The sequence below is a fragment of the Salvelinus sp. IW2-2015 genome, linkage group LG14 (genome assembly GCF_002910315.2).
Source record: "Salvelinus sp. IW2-2015 linkage group LG14, ASM291031v2, whole genome shotgun sequence".
Classification (NCBI taxonomy): Eukaryota; Metazoa; Chordata; class Actinopteri; order Salmoniformes; family Salmonidae; genus Salvelinus; species Salvelinus sp. IW2-2015.
This window is the reverse complement of record NC_036854.1, coordinates 17571571-17592282: the sequence shown is the minus strand read 5'-3', so window position 1 is coordinate 17592282 and position 20712 is coordinate 17571571. Positions and strand designations below refer to the sequence as shown.

The 20712-nt window shown below is 44.8% G+C and overlaps 2 protein-coding genes across 2 annotated transcripts in view; one reads left to right on the top strand and one right to left on the bottom strand.

Moving 5' to 3' along the window:
* Positions 1-2022, bottom strand: part of slc25a27 (solute carrier family 25 member 27) — a 5851-nt gene extending 3829 nt beyond the window's left edge. Inside the window, exon 1 of the mRNA XM_023999546.2 lies at positions 1763-2022. Coding sequence (XP_023855314.1) covers positions 1763-1850 — 88 coding nt within the window. The 5' untranslated portion in view covers positions 1851-2022. The remainder of the gene's footprint in view (positions 1-1762) is intronic.
* A 123-nt stretch (positions 2023-2145) lies between these two features.
* On the top strand, positions 2146-20633 carry cyp39a1 (cytochrome P450, family 39, subfamily A, polypeptide 1). Its single transcript, XM_023999545.2, has 12 exons — positions 2146-2493; positions 3827-3962; positions 4488-4662; positions 5505-5654; positions 6234-6330; positions 13001-13096; positions 13289-13379; positions 14111-14244; positions 14368-14463; positions 16089-16177; positions 18550-18637; positions 19281-20633. The coding sequence occupies exons 1-12, from the start codon at positions 2317-2319 to the stop codon at positions 19347-19349; spliced, it is 1398 nt and encodes a 465-aa protein (XP_023855313.1). The 5' UTR covers positions 2146-2316; the 3' UTR covers positions 19350-20633.
* Positions 20634-20712: the final 79 nt, after the last annotated feature.

Here is a 20712-nt window from a genome sequence, read left to right as displayed (position 1 = left end):
CCCCCCGCTTCTCCACCCAAATCCAGACAGCTGATGTTCTGAAAGAGCTGCAAAATCTGGATCCCTACAAATCAGCTGGGCTAGACAATCTGGATCCTCTCTTCCTAAAATTATCCGCCGCTATTGTTGCAACCCCTATTACCAGTCTGTTCAACCTCTCTTCCGTATCGTCTGAGATTCCTAAAGATTGGAAAGCGGCCGCGGTCATCCCCCTCTTCAAAGGGGGAGACACTCTAGACCCAAACTGTTACAGACCTATATCCATCCTGCCCTGCCTTTCTAAAATCTTCGAAAGCCAAGTGAACAAACAGATCACCGACCATTTCGAATCCCACCGTACCTTCTCCGCAATGCAATCTGATTTCCGAGCTTGTCACAGGTGCACCTCAGCCACGCTCAAGGTCCTAAACGATATCATAACCGCCATTGATAAAAGACAGTACTGTGCAGCCATCTTCATCGACCTGGCCAAGGCTTTCGACTCTGTCAATCACCACATTCTTATCGGGAGACTCAACAGTCTTGGTTTCTCAAATGACTGGCTCGCCTGTTTCACTAACTACTTCTCAGATAGAGTTCAGTGTGTCAAATCGGGGGGCCTGTTGTCCAGACCTCTGCCAGTCTCTATGGGGGTGCCACAGGGTTCAATTCATCGGGCCGACACTCTTCTCTGTATATATCAATGATGTCGCTCTTGCTGCGGGGGATTCTTTGATCCACCTCTACGCAGACGACACCATTCTGTAAACAGCTGGCCCTTCTTTGGACACTGTGTTAACAAACCTCCAAACGAGCTTCAACGCCATACAACACTCCTTCCGTGGCCTCCAACTGCTCTTAAATGCTGCCCACATCCCCGACTAGCATCACTACTCTGGACAGTTCTGACTTAGCATATGTGGACGACTACAAATACCTAGGTGTCTGGCTAGACTGTAAACTCTCCTTCCAGACTCACATTAAGCATCTCCAATCCAAAGTTAAATCTAGAATCATACCATCGTATGATTCATACCATCGTAAAACTGACTATCCTACCGATCCTTGACTTCGGCAATGTGATTTACAAAATAGCCTCCAACACTTTACTCAGCAAATCGGATGCYGTCTATCAGAGTGCCATCCGTTTTGTCACCAAAGCCCTATATACTACCACCACTGCGACCTGTATGCTCTCGTTGGCTGGTCCTCGCTACATATTCGTTGCCTAACCCACTGGCTCCAGGTCATCTATAAGTATTTGCTGGTAAAGCTCCACCTTATCTCAGCTCACTGGTCCCCATAGCAACATCCACCCGTAGCACGTGCTCCAGCAGGTATATTTCACTGGTCATCCACAAAGCCAACACCCCCTTTGGCCGCCTTTCCTTCCAGTTCTCTGCTGCCAATGACTGGAACGAATTGCAAAAATCACTGAAGTTGGAGACTTATATCTCGATCACTAACTTTAAGCGTCAGCTGTCAGAGCAGCTTACCGATCGCTGCAGCTGTACACAGCCCATCCAACCAACTACCTACCTCATCCCCATATTTGTTTTGGTTGTTCTGCTCTTTTGCACACCAGTATTTCTACTTGCACATCCTCATCTGCACATATATCACTCCAGTGTAAATTGCTAAATTGTAATTACTTAAATAAAGGTGAAATAAAAAAATAAAAAATATGGTAAATAAATTGTAGAATTGACATTGAATTAATTCGACAATGACTAGTACCCCAAAAGAAGCTGGAAAAAATATTGGATAGCACGTATAGGCCTACCCATTTCAGCAACAGTAGCTGCACATGCTGACAAGATGAACTTTGAAACCCGAGGCCACTGGGGGACCCCTGACTTCTCTTCTTCCATTTTGAAATCCTTATGCAAGTCAGCCTAGCAGTTCGCGATTACTTTGCTACTCCGTTTGAAAGTAGCTCCCTAGACATTATTTAAAAAAGACATGCAATGATCATTAGAGTTATTTTTATTTATACCGAACGCTGTGCACCGTTTAAACAACGTCACGTGCAAAGATGACATGATGCTCGATTAAATGTATACTTTGCTCTTCTTCAGGACAACGACCTTTAACCAGAGAACCGGAAATGTAGTTCATGCGAAGATAATTTATCGCACAGCCTACGGCATCGGGGCTCTGTCAAACTACATTTCCTAAACAACTTTTCGCGCAATGTTTACAAAATGACGCTCTGCCCTTCTTTTAGCTGATTGGATCAGACTGAGAAAGAGGCCCCGCTCTGGTTGGCTAATCTTCCTTTCATTTCAACACCGGCTTTTGCCTCTGAGCGAGCCCTAGGGGTTTCAGACAGGTGTGATGGACGTTATAACGTTGGTACTGTCTCTGGTTGTCTTGGCTATTTCAGCGCATCTTTTATTTGCGGGAAATTATCCAAATGCTCCACCATGCATAAAAGGATGGATCCCCTGGTTTGGTGTGGCATTCGAGTTTGGGAAATCTCCGCTGACTTTCATATCTCAAGCCAGAGATAAGGTAACAAACATCAGGTGGTTGGGCTATAGTATATGCTTTTACATCCTCATTTGATGTTTATTCTGAATATTACGTTTTCGACCCTATTACCTAATTGTTTATTTGTTCGAATGCTACAGATATTGACCCACATAATCTCCGAGTTGTGATGGTGTCAACATTTTGTTTGATGTCTGACTTTGTGATATCGATGATAACTAATGTTCGCTTCTACATCCCTGTGCTATACTTTGTCCATCCACCCATCCCTCTCTCTCTCTCTCTCTCTCTCTCTCTCTCTCTCTCTCTCTCTCTCTCCTTTCTCTCACTCTTACTCCACTCTCTTCTCTCCCACTCACACACAAACAATTGTTATTGATCCAACTTAGCTTCGCCAAATTCAGATAGCTCTATAAGATATATGGATAGATGATCATCAGCAGATAATGATGCCATGTGGCTGTGGGACTCTCAAAGTCCAAGGTCTTTGGTCTCTTCAGGAGCTCACCTCAACCTGCTGAACTCTGTGTCACATATGTGTAATTCAACAAACGTGGGTTTTATTGCCACCATTGTAATTGTAGCATTATCTCCCTAATTCATTAACTGCCTATATCAGCTTCAATCAATGATGCTCCTTCCTAGAAATCATGGGAGAGCACACATGAGCGATAAACCCTGAACCTATACACTCAGTGATGGTAGATTTGCTACACACATGGCTAGTCAAAACGCTAATATTGCCGAAAAAATACATTCAATCAACGAAGGCTGCCACATGCCAAGCTCAGTTCCACTGTAAAGCTAGGAGCAGAATTTTGTGCCAGACTGCCCAAGGCCTTCTCAACTTCATCACGGCCTATTGAGTTCACTTAGTAATTTATGTAACTGGGCCTTGGGGAGCTAGTTAGCAGCATGTGCTGACCCTGTTGATGCAAACCGTTGTGCAGGGAAATGACTGCTGTGCCAGGGGTTTTGTTATTTGGAGGGGTGGCCAAGTTGTATGAATGGGGCATTCAAAGTCCACACTATAGTTATTCAGATGAGCATTCCTGTGATGTAGTGGCAATTTGGTTGTTTTGTTGTTCAGCTGTGTGTTATTACTATGTTGTACTCATGTTTCAACCTGTTTCAACCTGTTTCACTCCCTCCCGTTTTATTGATCTAATGTCAACGTTTATTTAACAAAGTTAATTCTGACAAACACTGTCAGAATCCCTGATTAGGACGGTTGCTGCCATCAAGTTTTATCCATTTGTTTACACAATCTTGTCCAAAGAGCACTACCAGGTCTGTTTTCTTATCAAGACGAAATTATAATGACTATAAAAATATTACAATTTGTATTTTCCAGTATGGACCTGTCTTCACTGTTGTTGCGGCTGGCAAGCGATTGACCTTTGTGACCCTTCATGAAGACTTTCGCACATTTTTCATGTCCAAAGATGTGGATTTTGAGCAGGCAGTCCAAGAGCCTGTCCATAACACAGGTGGGGTTTTACTGTGTGTGTTACAGTTTCCTGTGCTGAAACGTTAGTTGACTTTGGCCTTCGCTGGTCCACCTGCCGGTGGCTTCAGCCTTCTCCCCATAGGGTCAGATTACTCAGCTGCCACATTTAACATCTGACTGGAAGTGTTTAGAATTTTTGTTGTAGTAGTAGTAAATAATAAAACAAATTCTCAGTTTTCTCTGTTTTCAAGAGACATTAATGATCGATGGATTCTTGAAAGTGTCTTGCGAGTGTGTACTGAAAGATATATCCCCTCTGTACATTATTCATGTTCTATCTACAGGCTCACAATAAATTATGAATAGACTATCTATTGTTTTACACTGATACTGACCAGCTCACTGACTGTTACAATAACAGAAGCTTCAAGCTGAATGGATTCAATTCACTTTACTTCACTTTAGTTATGTCCAAATGGGTTTAAAAGTGTAATGCGGACAACACAGCAACACAATAGAAACATAACCAACAACATAATACAGCAATGTGTTTGTCTCTCTGTAGCTTCCATCAGCAAGGAGAGTTTCTATAAGTTCCACCCAGCATGCAACACTCTGATCAAGGGCCGTCTGACCCCAGGCAATGTGGCTCAGCTGACTGACCACTTGTGTGAAGAGTTCAACGACCACCTGGAGACGCTGGGGGACCAAGGCTCTGGGGGACTCAACGAGCTGGTCAGGTAAACTACAGTGTCCCGGTACCCGATACTCAGTCTCTGACTGTGTATCTGTTCATCCCTTATGGAGAGGAGGGAGAGGTATGGCGGTTGTTCAGTAGGTATGAAACAGGAAAACATTTAGAAAAACAAGTGGCAGGAGTGCAATATGGATCACTGAAATTGTCTTATTAGGATTAGTGTTAGGTTAACTAGCATTAGAATACGGTAACTGACTGTGTGTTGAGGTTGTTTTCATAAGGTTGATCAACCCCTGGCATGTGACTGTAGTCCTATCCTTCTTTGATGAGTAATATACTATAGGGTGCTGCCAATCCTTTGTCCTGTCCACCACACCTATCTTTCAGGTCTCAGGAGTCATATTTCACAGCTGAAATAATATTACCTTTAGTGGAAGAACTACCTAAACCAGAATTTCTGGACTGATGGACATGACAGGAAGATGAAACATGACAGGAAGATGAAACATGACAGGAAGATGAAACATGACAGGAAAGAAAGAATTAGGAAACATGTTAGGAGATAAAGGACTATTATGCACTTCTCACATTTGATTGGCTCATCATGTAACAGCACGGTCTGTTTTGCACTATTACCCTGTATTACACACAACTTTTCACACACGTATATCTCTGGTGACGATCATCACTCAGACAACTCAAGAACCATTTTATGGAAAAAAAGAAAGAAAATGCTGAATTCCTGGTGATGTTACAGTGGTGAGTCTCGCAATGATCTTTTTCCAACGTAATCCCTACACAGCAGTACCGATCTAAAGCCCTCTGACCAGACTGACCATTAGCCTCTATAATAGTCTTTGACTTGTCTCTCCTCATGTCTGACAGGGCCGTAATGTACCCTGCTGTGATGAGTAACCTACTGGGGAAGTATAACTCTCCAGGCAGTCCCTTTACCATGGAGCAGTTCAAGGAGAAGTTTGCCATCTACGACGAGGGCTTTGAGTACGGCTCCCAGCTACCAGACATGTTCCTCAGGTCAGTGTGGCACAGGCCTGGTTAGTCTGATAGTTAGTTGCTGTCTTCAAACTACTGTAGTAGGCAGGTGAATGGAGTGGGATATACATTTCATTGTGTATGTGTACATTGCTTAGGTGTAACATAAAACAATATAGATTGGACCAATACACTGTATATTTATATTGGACCTCGGTCCTGGCTAATATTAGTTTGTTCACATGAAAAAATAAACCAATGAACCAAATTATCTCACTGTTATGGAAGCAGTATAAGCAGTATAGAGTTTATTTACTAAGTACTACGCGCTTAAAGCAAATCCCAGGAAATTAAGGGCAAAACCTTTGTGTTGAGATGTACTGTACAGTTGGCCTATCTAAGAATAAACAAGACAGTCTGACCAGACTGTTGATTTAGGTTAAAAGCTACCTTTATTGACATAGTGTGGATGTGATACTCATGTGAGGGTAGGGTACAAGGTAGCTTTGGAAAGCAAGTCTTCAGTAGTCGAGTAAATGAGACAGGATTCTGGAAGGCTGACCATGTGAGATTAGGCACAAGGCACTGTATGTTTTCTAAATAGTTGTATTTTTGGGGCAGGGAATGGGCCAGTTCCAAATGCTGGCTTCTGTCTCTATTGGGGAACATGGTAGTCAAAGCAGAGGATGATGAGACATCCAGTGAAWCAGGCAACAGGGTGAGTCCTATCTTTGAATAGAGAACAATACCGTTTTAAATGCTCGATCATTGTACTATGATTTTATTGAATGGATGATTCATTTGCATATTGGACATTTGACATTTTGACATTGACTCGAGTCTCATAACTCAACAGTTGGTGTCTGACATTGTCATTTTATTTTAATCATTTCGCCAAGGTTGTCTCCTGTAGATGGATGTAATGATAATTCTTTATGGGACGAGATGCACTTTTTACCCACCTTGGCAGTTGTCCCAGTTAGGATATGAATCATATTGTCACTCATTCATTATCAGCCCTAAAGATTCTCCATATATCATCTTGATAAAGGCTTCTGATTGATGAACGGTCATTGGACCAGGCGAAACCTTTAAAATGAGCATCCTGATTCCAGAACAGCACCTGTACCAGCCAGCTAAGATTGATCTTACTGATGTTCCTGGCCTGCATACTGGTGTTCTAACTTCTAGTTAGTGCAATATTTGGCTCTTTTGTCACAGGTTAGAGGTCATCATGGAGTGTTATCCCTGAGCGTGCCACTGGAGGGCATCCTTATGTTTCTAGTGTCCAGGTGAGCCTGATTGGGATTATTGGGTTCACCTGGTTTAGGACTATATAGGTTCCTCTATGGAACTGGGCCGGTTGCTCAGGTCTCTTGTCTTGTACTCATGTGCACTTGCTTTTCCTGTGAATACTTCAGTAAACATTCTGGATTTACCCTCACCTCTGCCTGCTGTGTTTCTCTGCGCCTGGGTCCGAGTTCGTACTAGAGTTATTATCACAGTAGACCTGAGACAAAAATGGACCCAGCAGAGATTTCTCCGTCATCCGAGGGACACTCCAAGCTCCACCACCTGCGGTCGGCTCTCACACACCATGGAGCTGTGATTGGTCGTCATGAAGCGGGGCTGAAGACATTGTCGGAGGATTTAGGAACTCTTGTGTTCACTCTGCAGACCAGACAGACGGGAGCAACGGTTGCTGCACCTGTGGTGGTTCCTAACCCTCCACTTTCTACCAGTTCATCATCTCCCTCCCTTCGGGAGCCTCATCTCCCGGCTCCGGAGCGCTATGAGGGGCATCCTGGGAGGTGTCGTGGGTTCCTGCTCTAATGTTCGCTGGTCTTCGAGCTGCAGGCATCAACGTTTCCCGCCGAGCGTTCCAGAGTGGCATATGTCATCGCCTTGCTCTCAGGATGGGCTCTGGCCCGATTACGTCCTGATTACACCATTGATTTTCGGACGCTCGCTGCTGAGAGCGGTTGGAATACAGAGGCACTTCACTCAATCTTTCTGAACGGACTCAGCAAGATTCTCAAGGATGAACTGGCTTCCCAGGACAACCCTGACACTCTGGGGGAGCTTATCGTTCTGGCCATCCGGATTGACAACCGGCTTCGGGAACGTCGTCATGAGAGGACGGAGGGATTCCGAGTTGGTTCCAGTGTTTCTTGCTCCGCTAAGGGAGGCGATTATTCATTTGGGCCATTGCCATATGCTGGGCCTGCTGGTCCGATATCCTGTCATAGTTCTCAATTTGGCTCTGGTTCCCCATCATATCTTTCAGAGGAGCCGGGGCAATTGGAACGCACAAGACTTTCCGTTCTGGAGAGAAGGCGCAGGATTAACGAGCAACGTTGCCTTTACTGTGGACAGTCTGGACATTTCCGGGCCTCCTGTCCCGAGCTGACGGGAGAACGGGATGACCTGTCAGTAAACGGGAGAATACTGGGGAGTCAGATAGTCTCCAGCTGCCGACACGGCACGCACCTTGCTTCCAGCCAATCTGCGGTGAGACAATGGGCAGTTGGACATTTCTGCTTTCATAGACTCTGGGGCTACCGGCTGTTTTCTGGATTGCACATTAGCTCGCCAACAGAGGCTGCCACTCACTGTGCTGGACACTCCATTGTCGGTCACTGCACTGGATGGTCAACCCCTAGTGTCTGGGAAGGTGAAGCAACTCACCATGCCTATTCAGCTACGAGTTCTGGATTGACCATGTGGAGCTTATCCAGTTTCATCTGGTGAACTCGCCTGAGCTTCCCCTGGTTCTTGGACATCTGTGGCTTTCCACCCATAATCCTCAGATTGACTGGCCTTTGGGAGAGTTCTGAGATGGAATCCTTCATGCCATTTTACCTGCCAGCAACTCTCTCCAGACCTTTCTGGTCCTGCTCGTCTGGAGACTTCCGACTCTCCTGTTCCTCCAGCTGGGAGTGACAAGCCTGATCTTTCCCGCGCACCTCGGGATTACTGGGATTTGGGTCAGGCCTTCAGCAAACAAAGGGCCAGCAAATTACCTCACAGGCCCTACGATTGTGCCATCAACCTCCTGCGTCCAGGCCAGATGGTGTGACTTCCGGTGCCGACAGAGATGGCCGTCTCGCTTCGCGTTCCTAGGAAACTATGCAGTGTTTTGTTTTTTTACGTGTTATTTCTTACATTGGTACCCCAGGTAATCTTAGGTTTTATTGCATACAGTCGGGAGGAACTACTGAATATAAGAGCAACGTCAACTCACCATCATTACGACCAGGAATATGACTTTCCCGAAGCGGATCCTGTGTTTTGCCTTCCACCCAGGACAATGAATCTGATCCCAGCCGGCGAACCTAAACAACGTCGCCGTAAAAGGGGCAAACGAAGCGGTCTTCTGGTCAGGCTCCGGAGACGGGCACATCGCACAGCACTCCCTAGCATACTACTCGCCAATGTCCAGTCTCTTGACAACAAGGTTGATGAAATCCAAGCATGGGTTGCCTTCCAGAGAGACATCAGAGACTGTAACGTTCTTTGCTTCACGGAAACATGGCTCACTCGAGAGATGCTATCGGAGTCGGTGCAGCCAGCTGGTTTCTTCACGCATCGCMCCGACAGAAACAAGCATCTTTCTGGTAAGAAGAGGGGCGGGGGGGTATGCCTTATGATTAACGAGACGTGGTGTGATCATAACAACATACAGGAACTCAAGTCCTTCTGTTCACCTGACTTAGAATTCCTCACAATCAAATGTCGACCGCATTATCTACCAAGGGAATTCTCTTCGATTATAATCACAGCCGTATATATTCCCCCCCAAGCAGACACATCGATGGCCCTGAACAAACTTTATTTGACTCTATGTAAACTGGAAACCACATATCCTGAGGCTACATTCATTGTAGCTGGGGATTTTAACAAGGCTAATCTGAAAACAAGACTCCCTAAATTCTATCAGCATATCGATTGCGCAACAAGGGCTGGTAAAACCCTGGATCATTGTTATTCTAACTTTCGCGACGCATATAAGGCCCTCCCCCAACCTCCTTTCGGAAAAGCTGACCACGACTCCATTTTGTTGCTTCCAGCCTACAGACAGAAACTAAAACAAGAAGCTCCCGCACTCAGGTCTGTTCAACGCTGGTCCGACCAATCTGATTCCACGCTTCAAGACTGCTTCGATCACGTGGATTGGGATATGTTCCGCATTGCGTCCAACAACAACATTGACGAATACGCTGATTCGGTGAGCGAGTTCATTAGAAAGTGCATCGGCGATGTCATACCCACAGCAACTATTAAAACATTCCCAAACCAGAAACCGTGGATTGATGGCAGCATTCGCTCGAAACTGAAAGCGCGAACCACTGCTTTTAACCAGGGCAAGGTGACCGGAAACATGACCGAATACAAACAGTGTAGCTATTCCCTCCGCAAGGCAATCAAACAAGCTAAGCGTCAGTATAGAGACAAAGTAGAGTTGCAATTCAACGGCTCAGACACAAGAGGTATGTGGCAGGGTCTACAGTCAATCACGGATTACAAAAAGTAAACCAGCCCCGTCGCGGACCAGGATGTCTTGCTCCCAGACAGACTATATAACTTTTTTGCTCGCTTTGAGGACAATACAGTGCCACTGATACGGCCCGCTACCAAAACCTGCGGACTCTCCTTCACTGCAGCCGACGTGAGTAAAACATTTAAACGTGTTAACAACGCAAGGCTGCAGGCACAGACGGCATCCCCAGCCGCGTCCTCAGAGCATGCGCAGACCAGCTGGCTGGTGTGTTTACATACATATTCAATCAATSCTTATCCCAGTCTGCTGTTCCCACATGCTTCAAGAGGGCCACCATTGTTCCTGTTCCCAAGAAAGCTAAGGTAACTGAGCTAAACGACTACCCGTAGCACTCACTTCCGTCATCATGAAGTGCTTTGAGAGACTAGTCAAGGACCATATCACCTCCACCCTACCTGACACCCTAGACCCACTCCAATTTGCTTACCGCCCCAATAGGTCCACAGACGACGCAATCGCAACCACACTGCACACTGCCCTAACCCATCTGGACAAGAGGAATACCTATGTGAGAATGCTGTTCATCGACTACAGTCAGCATTTAACACCATAGTACCCTCCAAACTCGTCATCAAGCTCGAGACCCTGGGTCTCGACCCCGCCCTGTGCAACTGGGTACTGGACTTCCTGACGGGCCGCCCCCAGGTGGTGAGGGTAGGTAACAACATCTCCACCCTGCTGATCTTCAACACTGGGCCCCACAAGGGTGCTTCTGAGCCCTCTCCTGTACTCCCTGTTCACCCACGACTGCGTGGCCATGCACGCCTCCAACTCAATCATCAAGTTTGCGGACGACACTACAGTGGTAGACTTGATTACCAACAACGACGAGACGGCCTACAGGGAGGAGGTGAGGGCCCTCGGAGTGTGTGTGTCAGGAAAATAACCTCACACTGAACGTCAACAAAAACAAGGAGATGATTGTGGACTTCAGGAAACAGCAGAGGGAGCACCCCCCTGTCCACATCGAAGGACAGTAGTGGAGAGGGTAGTATGTTTTAAGTTCCTCGGCTTACACATCACGGACAAACTGAATTGGTCCACCCACACAGACAGCGTTGTGAAGAAGGCGCAGCAGCGCCTCTTCAACCTCAGGAGGCTGAAGAAATTCGGCTTGTCACCAAAAGCACTCACAAACTTCTACAGATGCACAATCGAGCGCATCCTGTCGGGCTGTATCCCGCCTGGTACGGCAACTGCTCCGCCCACAACCGTAAAGCTCTCCAGAGGGTAGTGAGGTCTGCACAACGCATCACTGGGGCAAACTACCTGCCCTCCAGGACACCTACACCACCGATGTCACAGGAAGGCCATAAAGATCATCAAGGACAACAACCACCCGAGCCACTGCCTGTTCACCCCGCTATCATCCAGAAGGTGAGGTCAGAACAGGTGCATCAAAGCAGGGACTGAGAGACTGAAAAACAGCTTCTATCTCAAGGCCATCAGACTGTTAAACAGCCACCACTAACATTGAGTGGCTGCTGCCAACATACTGACTCAACTCCAGCTCACTTTAATAATGGAAATTGATGTAAATTGATCAAAAATGTATCACTAGCCACTTTAAACAATGCCACTTAATATAATGTATATGTGTATACTATACTCTATATCATCTACTGCAACTTGCCATCTTTATGTAATACATGTATCACTAGCCACTTTAAACTGCACTTTTATGTTTACATACCCTACATTACTCATCTCATATGTATATACTGTACTCGATACCATCTACTGCATCTTGCCTATGCCGTTCTGTACCATCACTCATTCATATATCTTTATGTACATATTCTTTATCCCTTTACACTTGTGTGTATAAGGTAGTAGTTGTGGAATTGTTAGGTTAGATTACTCGTTGGTTATTACTGCATTGTCGGAACTAGAAGCACAAGCATTTCGCTACACTTGCATTAACATCTGCTAACCATGTGTATGTGACAAATAACATTTGATTTGATTTGATGGTCTGTCTGTCTACTAGGGACCTGCCTCTACGCGTGGAATCTAGTTAGTTGGCACCCCGGTACGTTGGACAATTCAAAATTCTACGGCGCATCAATCAGTGGCCTACCGTCTGAGGGTTCATCCCACCTTCCACATCTCCAGACTTAAGCCCGTGGTATCCAGTCCCCTGGTTCCGGCCACTCGGCCTCCACCTCGGCCTCGCATGATAGCGGGACAGCCAGCCTACACGGTGCGGCGCATACTCTGCAGCCGTCAGATCCGGCGGGGGACTCAGTATCTTGTGGACTGGAAGGATTACGGCCCTGAGGAACAGTCCTGGGTTCCGGCCCGGGACATTTTGGACCCCGGACTCATTCGGGATTTCCGTCAACGTTCAGCTACCCTTGGTGGAACGTCGGGAGCCGTTCCTTGAGGGGGGGGTCCTGTCACAGGTTCGAGGTCATCATGGAGTGTTATCCCTGAGCGTGCCACTGGAGGGCATCCTTATGTTTCTAGTGTCCAGGTGAGCCTGATTGGGATTATTGGGTTCACCTGGTTTAGGACTATATAGGTTCCTCTATGGAACTGGGCCGGTTGCTCAGGTCTCTTGTCTTGTACTCATGTGCACTTGCTTTGTTGTTTTTCCTGTGAATACTTCAGTAAACATTCTGGATTTACCCTCACCTCTGCCTGCTGTGTTTCTCTGTGCCTGGGTCCGAGTTCTTACTAGTTATTGTCACATCTTTAATGTATAACGAGTACGATAYATCCCATCGTATACTCGTATAGTGAAATTTCCAAGGGGATGAAATGTATAAAGTCTGTATTTCGCCTAACCTCATTGTAAATGATTGTATGTATGGCATTTTTGCAGACGTTACTGCAACACCTTGTCACCTTAATCACAGATAAATTCCTGCCCAACTATGGATTACTGATGTTATGGGCATCGCTTGCCAATGCAATTCCAGTGAGTAATTTTTACAAATCTTATTACTGATAAGCAGGGGCATCGTTTATATATGAATTAGATTTACGATCGCTACTCTTCACCTTCATCACCTGAGTTTTTAATCTGCCAGATACTCTAGTTAATTGGCATTTAAATTAGTTTGATTGGAGATATCATAATTATATTTGATGTAAAATGTATTTTGTTTAGATTACCTTCTGGGCTGTAGCCTTCATCTTGTCCAATCCCACAGTTTACCAGACAGCCATGGAGCAGATCAATGCAGCACTCAAAGACCAAGGTGTGAGCTACACTATGCTATCGCTCCTCTGTTTTATAGCCTCCCACTGACACATGCCCCATTAGCTTCTCTAACCTGCTGTACAGTATGTGAGGTCCTGATGACCTGGGGTAGATTGGGATATGGTGGTGGATGGAGTATTTTACCTTGGTAATGAATGAATGTGCCATTTGACCGTGTGGTTTTGCTGAGTAAACTTATGGCTGCTTCTAAGAATTCAATGATGTTGTTTTTGGCCCTGGTGTTACCATGACTGGAGATCTTAACACATACAATGGAAGATGAAGCAGTACAGTAATTGTACCACATTGTCTCTCCATCTCATTTCGCTCCAGTCTGACTATGTCCCTAAACCTCCAGTAGGTGTCAGCAGTAGCGCAACACTCACCTGGCACACTTTTGAAGGCAGAAGTCCTGTTTCTAGGGAGTTATGATGATTGTGCTCAGTGGTTTCAGTAATCTGAGAAGACTATATTCATGACATAGTAATTAAGTGAATTTTCAACAATCGGCCCCTTTGAGACTTTCAATTATACTTACATATGCATATCTCCTAATGAAATCCCACGGAATCCTAATGGGTCTGATATGTAATCATACCAGCTCAGTGATGCATACTGAAACAGCACAAGTTCAGTGGTAGACGGTTGTATCTTGTCAGTAGGTGTGTTTGTGTGTATATCTCACCAAGTGTGTGTGTTCGTTCCACCGTGTGTGTGTGTCCATGACAGACACCAGGAAGACCAAGGTGACCGCTGAAGAGCTGCAACAGATGCCCTATGTGAAGTGGTGCATCCTGGAAGCCATCCGGCTTCGGGCCCCTGGAGCCATCACACGCAGAGTGGTTCGACCCCTCAGGATACAGGTGGGCCTCCTGACCCCCGATAGACTCTGAAATAAGCTTTCCCTTCAAAGTCAAGCCTTAATTTACATAAATTGTACAGTATATGTAAAGTGGCGTGCATATGTGTGTATTTCTCTCTTCCAGAACTACATCATTCCACCAGGGGACTTGTTAATGGTGTCTCCTTACTGGGCCCATCGGAACCCACGTTACTTCCCTGAACCAGAGGAGTTCAAACCGGTAAGTACTAGACTAGACCTACCATATTTACCTTAAATGATATGGGATATTAACCTAATGATGAAGGGGATGTGCTCAAGTCAGTATTTCAACTTGGTGGGGCACAGTAAATACATGGAAAGGTAGTGAGTTGGATATTTTAGGGCACACACAAACCCACAAGAGTTGTTGCTGTAGCATGTCTTTTGCATTTTTCATGCCTGTTTCTGTTTCTGTGTGTGCGTGTCAGCCTCCCCTGAGAGCCGGGCCGGAGCGTGCGTCAGCTCAGGCTTCCAACAGACGTGTAATGTAAAATGAATGACACTCGGTGGTGGTGGGGTGGGGGACATGACATTTATCACCGCCATGAACCTCCTCCTCTGTTGGTTAGCGTCCCCCTACCTGCAGACAGAAGAAATGCACTTGTATCTTCAACAGGAGTGCATTCCCGGGTCACGGACTATGTCTCCCTCATTCTTCTCTCTTAAAAACAGACTAAATATTTGAAGCCCCACATGCCTACGCTGCTGCAGTATAAATGGACTTTGAGAGCATTGGCAAATAATGTTATTTCTCCTCCTGCTTCAACAGTGCGGATGAGGGTGCTTGAAAACCAGGGCACGTATTTAGCCGCTTGACATATACCCGGAAAGGAGAGCTTTATTTTTGTTTCTGTGACATGGAAGAGTAGGTCAAAGGTCTGGGCTGTGAGGTAAACTGCAGCAGTGGTCAGAGACTGCAGGCGATTTAGTGAGTCAATGCCTTCTATCATCTTCAGTGAGGTTGGTATGTTTTGCTATGACAGGGGTTGAGTGAATAACCTATAGTAGCCACTTGGTCTATACAATAGTCTATGGTTTGTGGTGCATAATGCTATGTAATAACCGCTAACTCCAGGTTAGTAACAGTAGCCTTTCTATGTCACGTTGAATAAATGGAGACAGGCGCAGGAATTAGTAATAGGGGGTTTTAATACTCCACCCAAATATACAACATGCCATGAAAAGGCACGGGGACGAAGCCCACAACAAACACGTATACAAAAACACAGGGCTGTAACCCAAACAAAAGAGCGAGGTTAAACCTCTAATAAATATACGGAACGAGACCCATAATAACGAGTACACAATACACGCAGCACGAAAGCCAAAACAACAGAGCACAGGTACTCACAAGACCAATGGACATTGAACAATAACAAGACCAACGGACATGGAACAATAACAGACAATGGTGAACAGAGGGCACATGTATACAATTACCAATCAGGGGAAATGGGAACCAGGTGTGTGTAATGAAACAGTTCAGTGACGCCTAGAGGCCGGTGATGTAGACCTCCGGAACTGGTGCACGGAATGAGCAGCAGTACCGGGGGAATCCGTGACATTCTAGTATTTTCTTATGACACACTGTGAAATTGGTGGACAGTTGCACTTTGGAACAGGACTTCCAATCTATAAGTACAGCAGAGAATCATTCAGATGGTTTGAAATGACTGGTTGAAATCCATTTACTGCTCACAATGTAAAATGAAAACGTTCAAAGCAATCCAAACTTCCCTGTTCATGTGGTTTAAAATAGTATTGCTTGAAGCCCTTTTCTAGGATATAAATAAAGCTGAAATAAAATCTCTTCTCTTCCCACAGGAACGATGGGAGAAGGCAGATTTAGTAAAGAATGTCTTCTTGGAAGGGTTTGTGGCATTTGGAGGAGGCCGAAACCAGTGCCCAGGAAGGTTAGAAAAACAGACATAATGTTTTTTTCTTCAGAACACACACTAGACTATTCCCCCCTATCTGGGATACCTACTGCAGCCCTCATCCTCCACATACAACACCCATTCTGCCAGTCACATTCTGTTAAAGGGCCCCAAAGCACACACATCCCTGGGTCGCTCGTCTTTTCAGTTCACTGCAGTTAGCGACTGGAATGTGCTGCAAAAAACACTCAAACTGGACCGTTTTATCTCCATCTCTTCATTCAAAGACTCAATCATGGACACTCTCGCTGCTTTGCGTGATGTATTGTTGTCTCTACCTTTCTTGCCCTTTGTGCTGTTTGTGCCCAATAATGTTTGTACCAAGTTTTGTGCTGCTACCATGTTGTGTTGCTACCATGTTGTTGTCATGTTGTGTTGCTACCATGTTGTTGTCATGTTGTGCTGCTACCATGTTGTGCTTCTGCCATGTGCTGCTACCATGTTGTGCTTCTGCCATGTGCTGCTACCATGTTGTTGTCATGTTGTGTTACTACCATACTGTGTTTTCATGTGTTGCTGCCATGCTATGTTGTTGTCTTAGGTCTCTCTTTATGTACTGTGTCTCTTGCCGTGATGTGTGTTTTGTCCTATATTTTTATTTTAAATCCCAGCCCCCGTCCCCGCAGGAGGCTTTTTGCCTTTTTAGTAGGCCGTCATTGTAAATAAGAATTTGTTCATAACTAACTTGCCTAGTTAAATCAAAGTTAAATATAAAGATATATAAATAGTAGCTACTACCATCCTGGTAGTATACATTATCTTGCAAATCCAGCTAAGTAGAATTGAATCTGTCAAAGACAATGAATAAGGCTTTGTGTTGGCACCAAATTGGCATTTAGAGGTATCGTATTGGATATGGCTTCCATGTATGATTTTGGGGGCGTTTTATATTTTTTGCTGACTTTTCTAGCCCTATTTTGCACCAGTAAAATAAGCATTGATAGCTATTTGTGAAGATCAATATACCACAGGCATATTATGTGGGTACTACAGTATTATTGCTGGTGTCTTACCCTGTCCTCCAGCCTACTGCTGTGTCTGTCACTGTCTCTGGGGAGGTGGCTAGCTTGGGGCTCTGGGTTTGTATAGTTTGTATGGCTGTGCTGCGCTTTTGCCCCTGAATGTCAACCCTCTGGTCCTCTGGGGCKCTGACTGGGACATCAGCGGTGGTCCAGAGCGGCCGGGTGCGGCCAGGGGGGCGGTGTGACGTAAGCAGGGAAAAGATCAGGGCATGTTCCCAGCTGCACAGCAGGATCAAAGACACAGGCGTACTGTAGAGTGGGACTGACCTGTGACCCCTTTCTCTAGGACACACACAGACATAGTCATAACCTATGCATATTCAGACATGCTGAAAGAAATGGCAATGAAATGGCAATGACTTATCTGCCGTCCTTGAATATGTGCCTCTGTATTAACTCAAACAGAGAAAGTATGCTTTGTCAGTTGCACTGAGCAGACAGGCTACAAAGTAAGCCTTTGCGTTGGCCCACTAGCGCTCACTCACCACTGAGTCTTATTGTCATGCTAGAGCTAGCATCCTGTATKTCAGTGGTTAATTCACACAGGAGGCCGCTGAAATGATCACAGCCAGGGTACAGTGGTGGGAGGAGGGAGGGGAGAGGCACAGAAATAACTATGGGGAGCATGCCGTGTATGACACTCCCATATTTCATTCTTCCCATCCACCAATCCAGTCTAGTTTGATTCGGATGATTTTAGGAGATTGGCCTTGTGTCTGCGTCACTGACACAATACCCCGGTATGACTCACAGCAGTCACAGGGTGCAACTGAAGCAGTCTTCCAGGTTATGATCACTGATAAAAACCAGCACACAGCTTTTTCTTAAGTCCTCTCTACTGCTATTCTCTTTACTTCTGTCCTTTTCCCTAAAGCCCTGTTTGTTTTTCTCTCTCACTCTCTTTCCATCTCTCTCTCGCTATCCCTTCTGTCTTTCTCACTCTCTTGTCGGAGCACTGTGCTGTTTCAGCAGTGAATGTAGGAGAGGTAAAATGACACATTGGAATCAAACAAGAGCACCAGTTCCTACACCTTTAATTTCCTCTCTTCTTGTTGTGACAGCTCTGGGTTAGCTGGGAATGGCACCTCCATTGTGTCTGATAACCTGCTGAAATGCTAACAAAGATAGTGCCTCAAAGGAGAGAGTCTCTCAGTAAGAGAGACAGATGAAAAGGATGACTGGATCCTATCCCATTACCTTGAGTGTATGTTAGTTTCTCTGTGTCTGAGCTTACTGTTGTGTGTGTTAGGTTAGTTTGATATCACCAGTTGTTTGTTTTTTGGAGAAGTGAACATGTTAATCATGTGTTTTTAATTGTATCAACAGGTGGTATGCCATAATGGAACTCCACATGTTTGCTGCCTTGATTCTCTTCAAGTATGATGTCACTCTCATGGACCCGTTGCCTAAACCTGTAAGTTTGGAAACCACTTTCTCATTTTATGGGACTTTGAAAACATACATTAATTTAAATACTAATATTGAAGTCTCTAAAGTTAAATACTGTAGTGTACTGTAAGGGAAATGTTAATGTTTGTGCTTTTCTTATAACTAATTTCTGTTCTATTCATGTGCTGTTCTATAAATCAATTTCTGTGTTCATGCAAGTGGTTGACTGAACAAATCCTCACATCAGTAGCAGCAATTTGGCAGTACACCCATACCTTGTTTTGAGAACAAACAAAAGATATCTCACTTTCAAGGTCTCAGCTTAGAGAGAAGAAGCCTCTTGAGGTGTTAGTCGGTCACATGTTATGAACCAGTATTGGTCTGTCACATGAATGAGACAAAACGGTAATGATGAAGTAATTACGCTAAATCATGCAAACATAACTTGTCTGTGTACAGCTGTATATAAGACAACTGCTGGGTCTGCCCGGGCAGAGCTCCTGATTGACATGTGTACTATGGTCCATTGAGTTGGTTGGAACCTCTCCAGCACGCTGACAAATAAACAGTGATTCATTTAATATTGACTATGAATGTCCCTGTGTAAGAATTTCCATGACAGTATCACTACCAATTACTTCATGTCTATAATTTTCTACTCTCCCCAGAGCAATCTCCATCTGGTAGGGACCCAACAGCCTGAGACTCCCTGCACAGTGCAGTACAGACACCGGTAGAGCTGACCTGCCCTGCCCAGCAATGCCACACAAGGGCACTGTGCTCTACAGTCCTGTCCAAACACCTGCCAAATAGTTTTTATCAATGGAGCCACTTTCAGGAAGTTATTTAAAGAGCTTAGTAAAAAAGTTTTATATTTTAAAGAACTTATCTAGAACTTATATAATGATACTACTTCTGAAAATGCAGGAGATGGTGGAACCGTCTTCAAATGAATTGGTCTTTCCCTTTTTATTATTTTTACCCAACCAACAGTGTTTCTAACCGTACATTCCCTTCCTGCCCAGTCCAACACCTGATTATGGATTTGTACAGACATTGATCAGTATTTTGTGATGTAATAGAATATAATCCGATAGATTCTGACCCATACAGAAAATATTCACTGCACGTGGCATCAGTATGAAACCTGTATTGTATTTATGCACTATTATTACCATGTACTGACCATTTTATATACGGCATCATACCTCACTTTATGAATACAGTCTGAGGTTGCTTTGCCTCAATATAGGCCTACTAGATCTGGCTTGTCTTAATAAAGGGTTAAATAAAGGCAGTGATATTTCTCCACCATATAATGTAGCCTTAAGTTTGTCGCTTAATTCTACTGGTATAGACCATCTCAAGGCTAGCCTGCTCTTAGATGCCCAAAACAAATACAAACTATTCTGAAGTGTGGAATCAGTGTGCACACATATTGATGCAATTGTAGCCTAGTACAAAGGAATGTTGATCGATCGGCCCCTGAGATTGTCAGGGATGGCCATTAGTGTACAGTGGTCTATTTGAATAGGTATGGATCGTCCGTTCACAGGTTTAGACTTGTTTACAAGAGGAAATATGTCTGCCTAATGAAATGGTCTTATTGATGTGCGAGAACAGTGCTGAAGATGGAGGTTGATTAAGGTTAGAAAGTTAGGCTACTGGACACACTTGAATGTTTTGTTTTTTATTCAGCAATTATTGATAGCCTGTGTTCATTCATGCACTCATTAAATGCACTGACAGTCTTTGGTTATGCATTTCAAAATGGTGATGAATCATTACCATTAGGCATAGCATATGCCTACAATAAATGCATGGCAACTGTTTCAACTGTCAGTGTTCAATGAATAAACATGCTCAAAGGGCTAAAATATTCCCAGACAACAGACGTTTATAAATGATACCGATCATCAATTTAGGCTACCTGAGCAAACTGAGAGACGTGCTTAGGAATCTGTCAAAAATGCACATTATTTGCGTAACCTATCATGACTGCAATAAATTGTCGTAACACATGTTTGATTTGATTCGATATGAAGCCAGCAAACACCCGCCCGCAAGGACGGCTACCTGCTGAAAGCCCAGCAACATCCA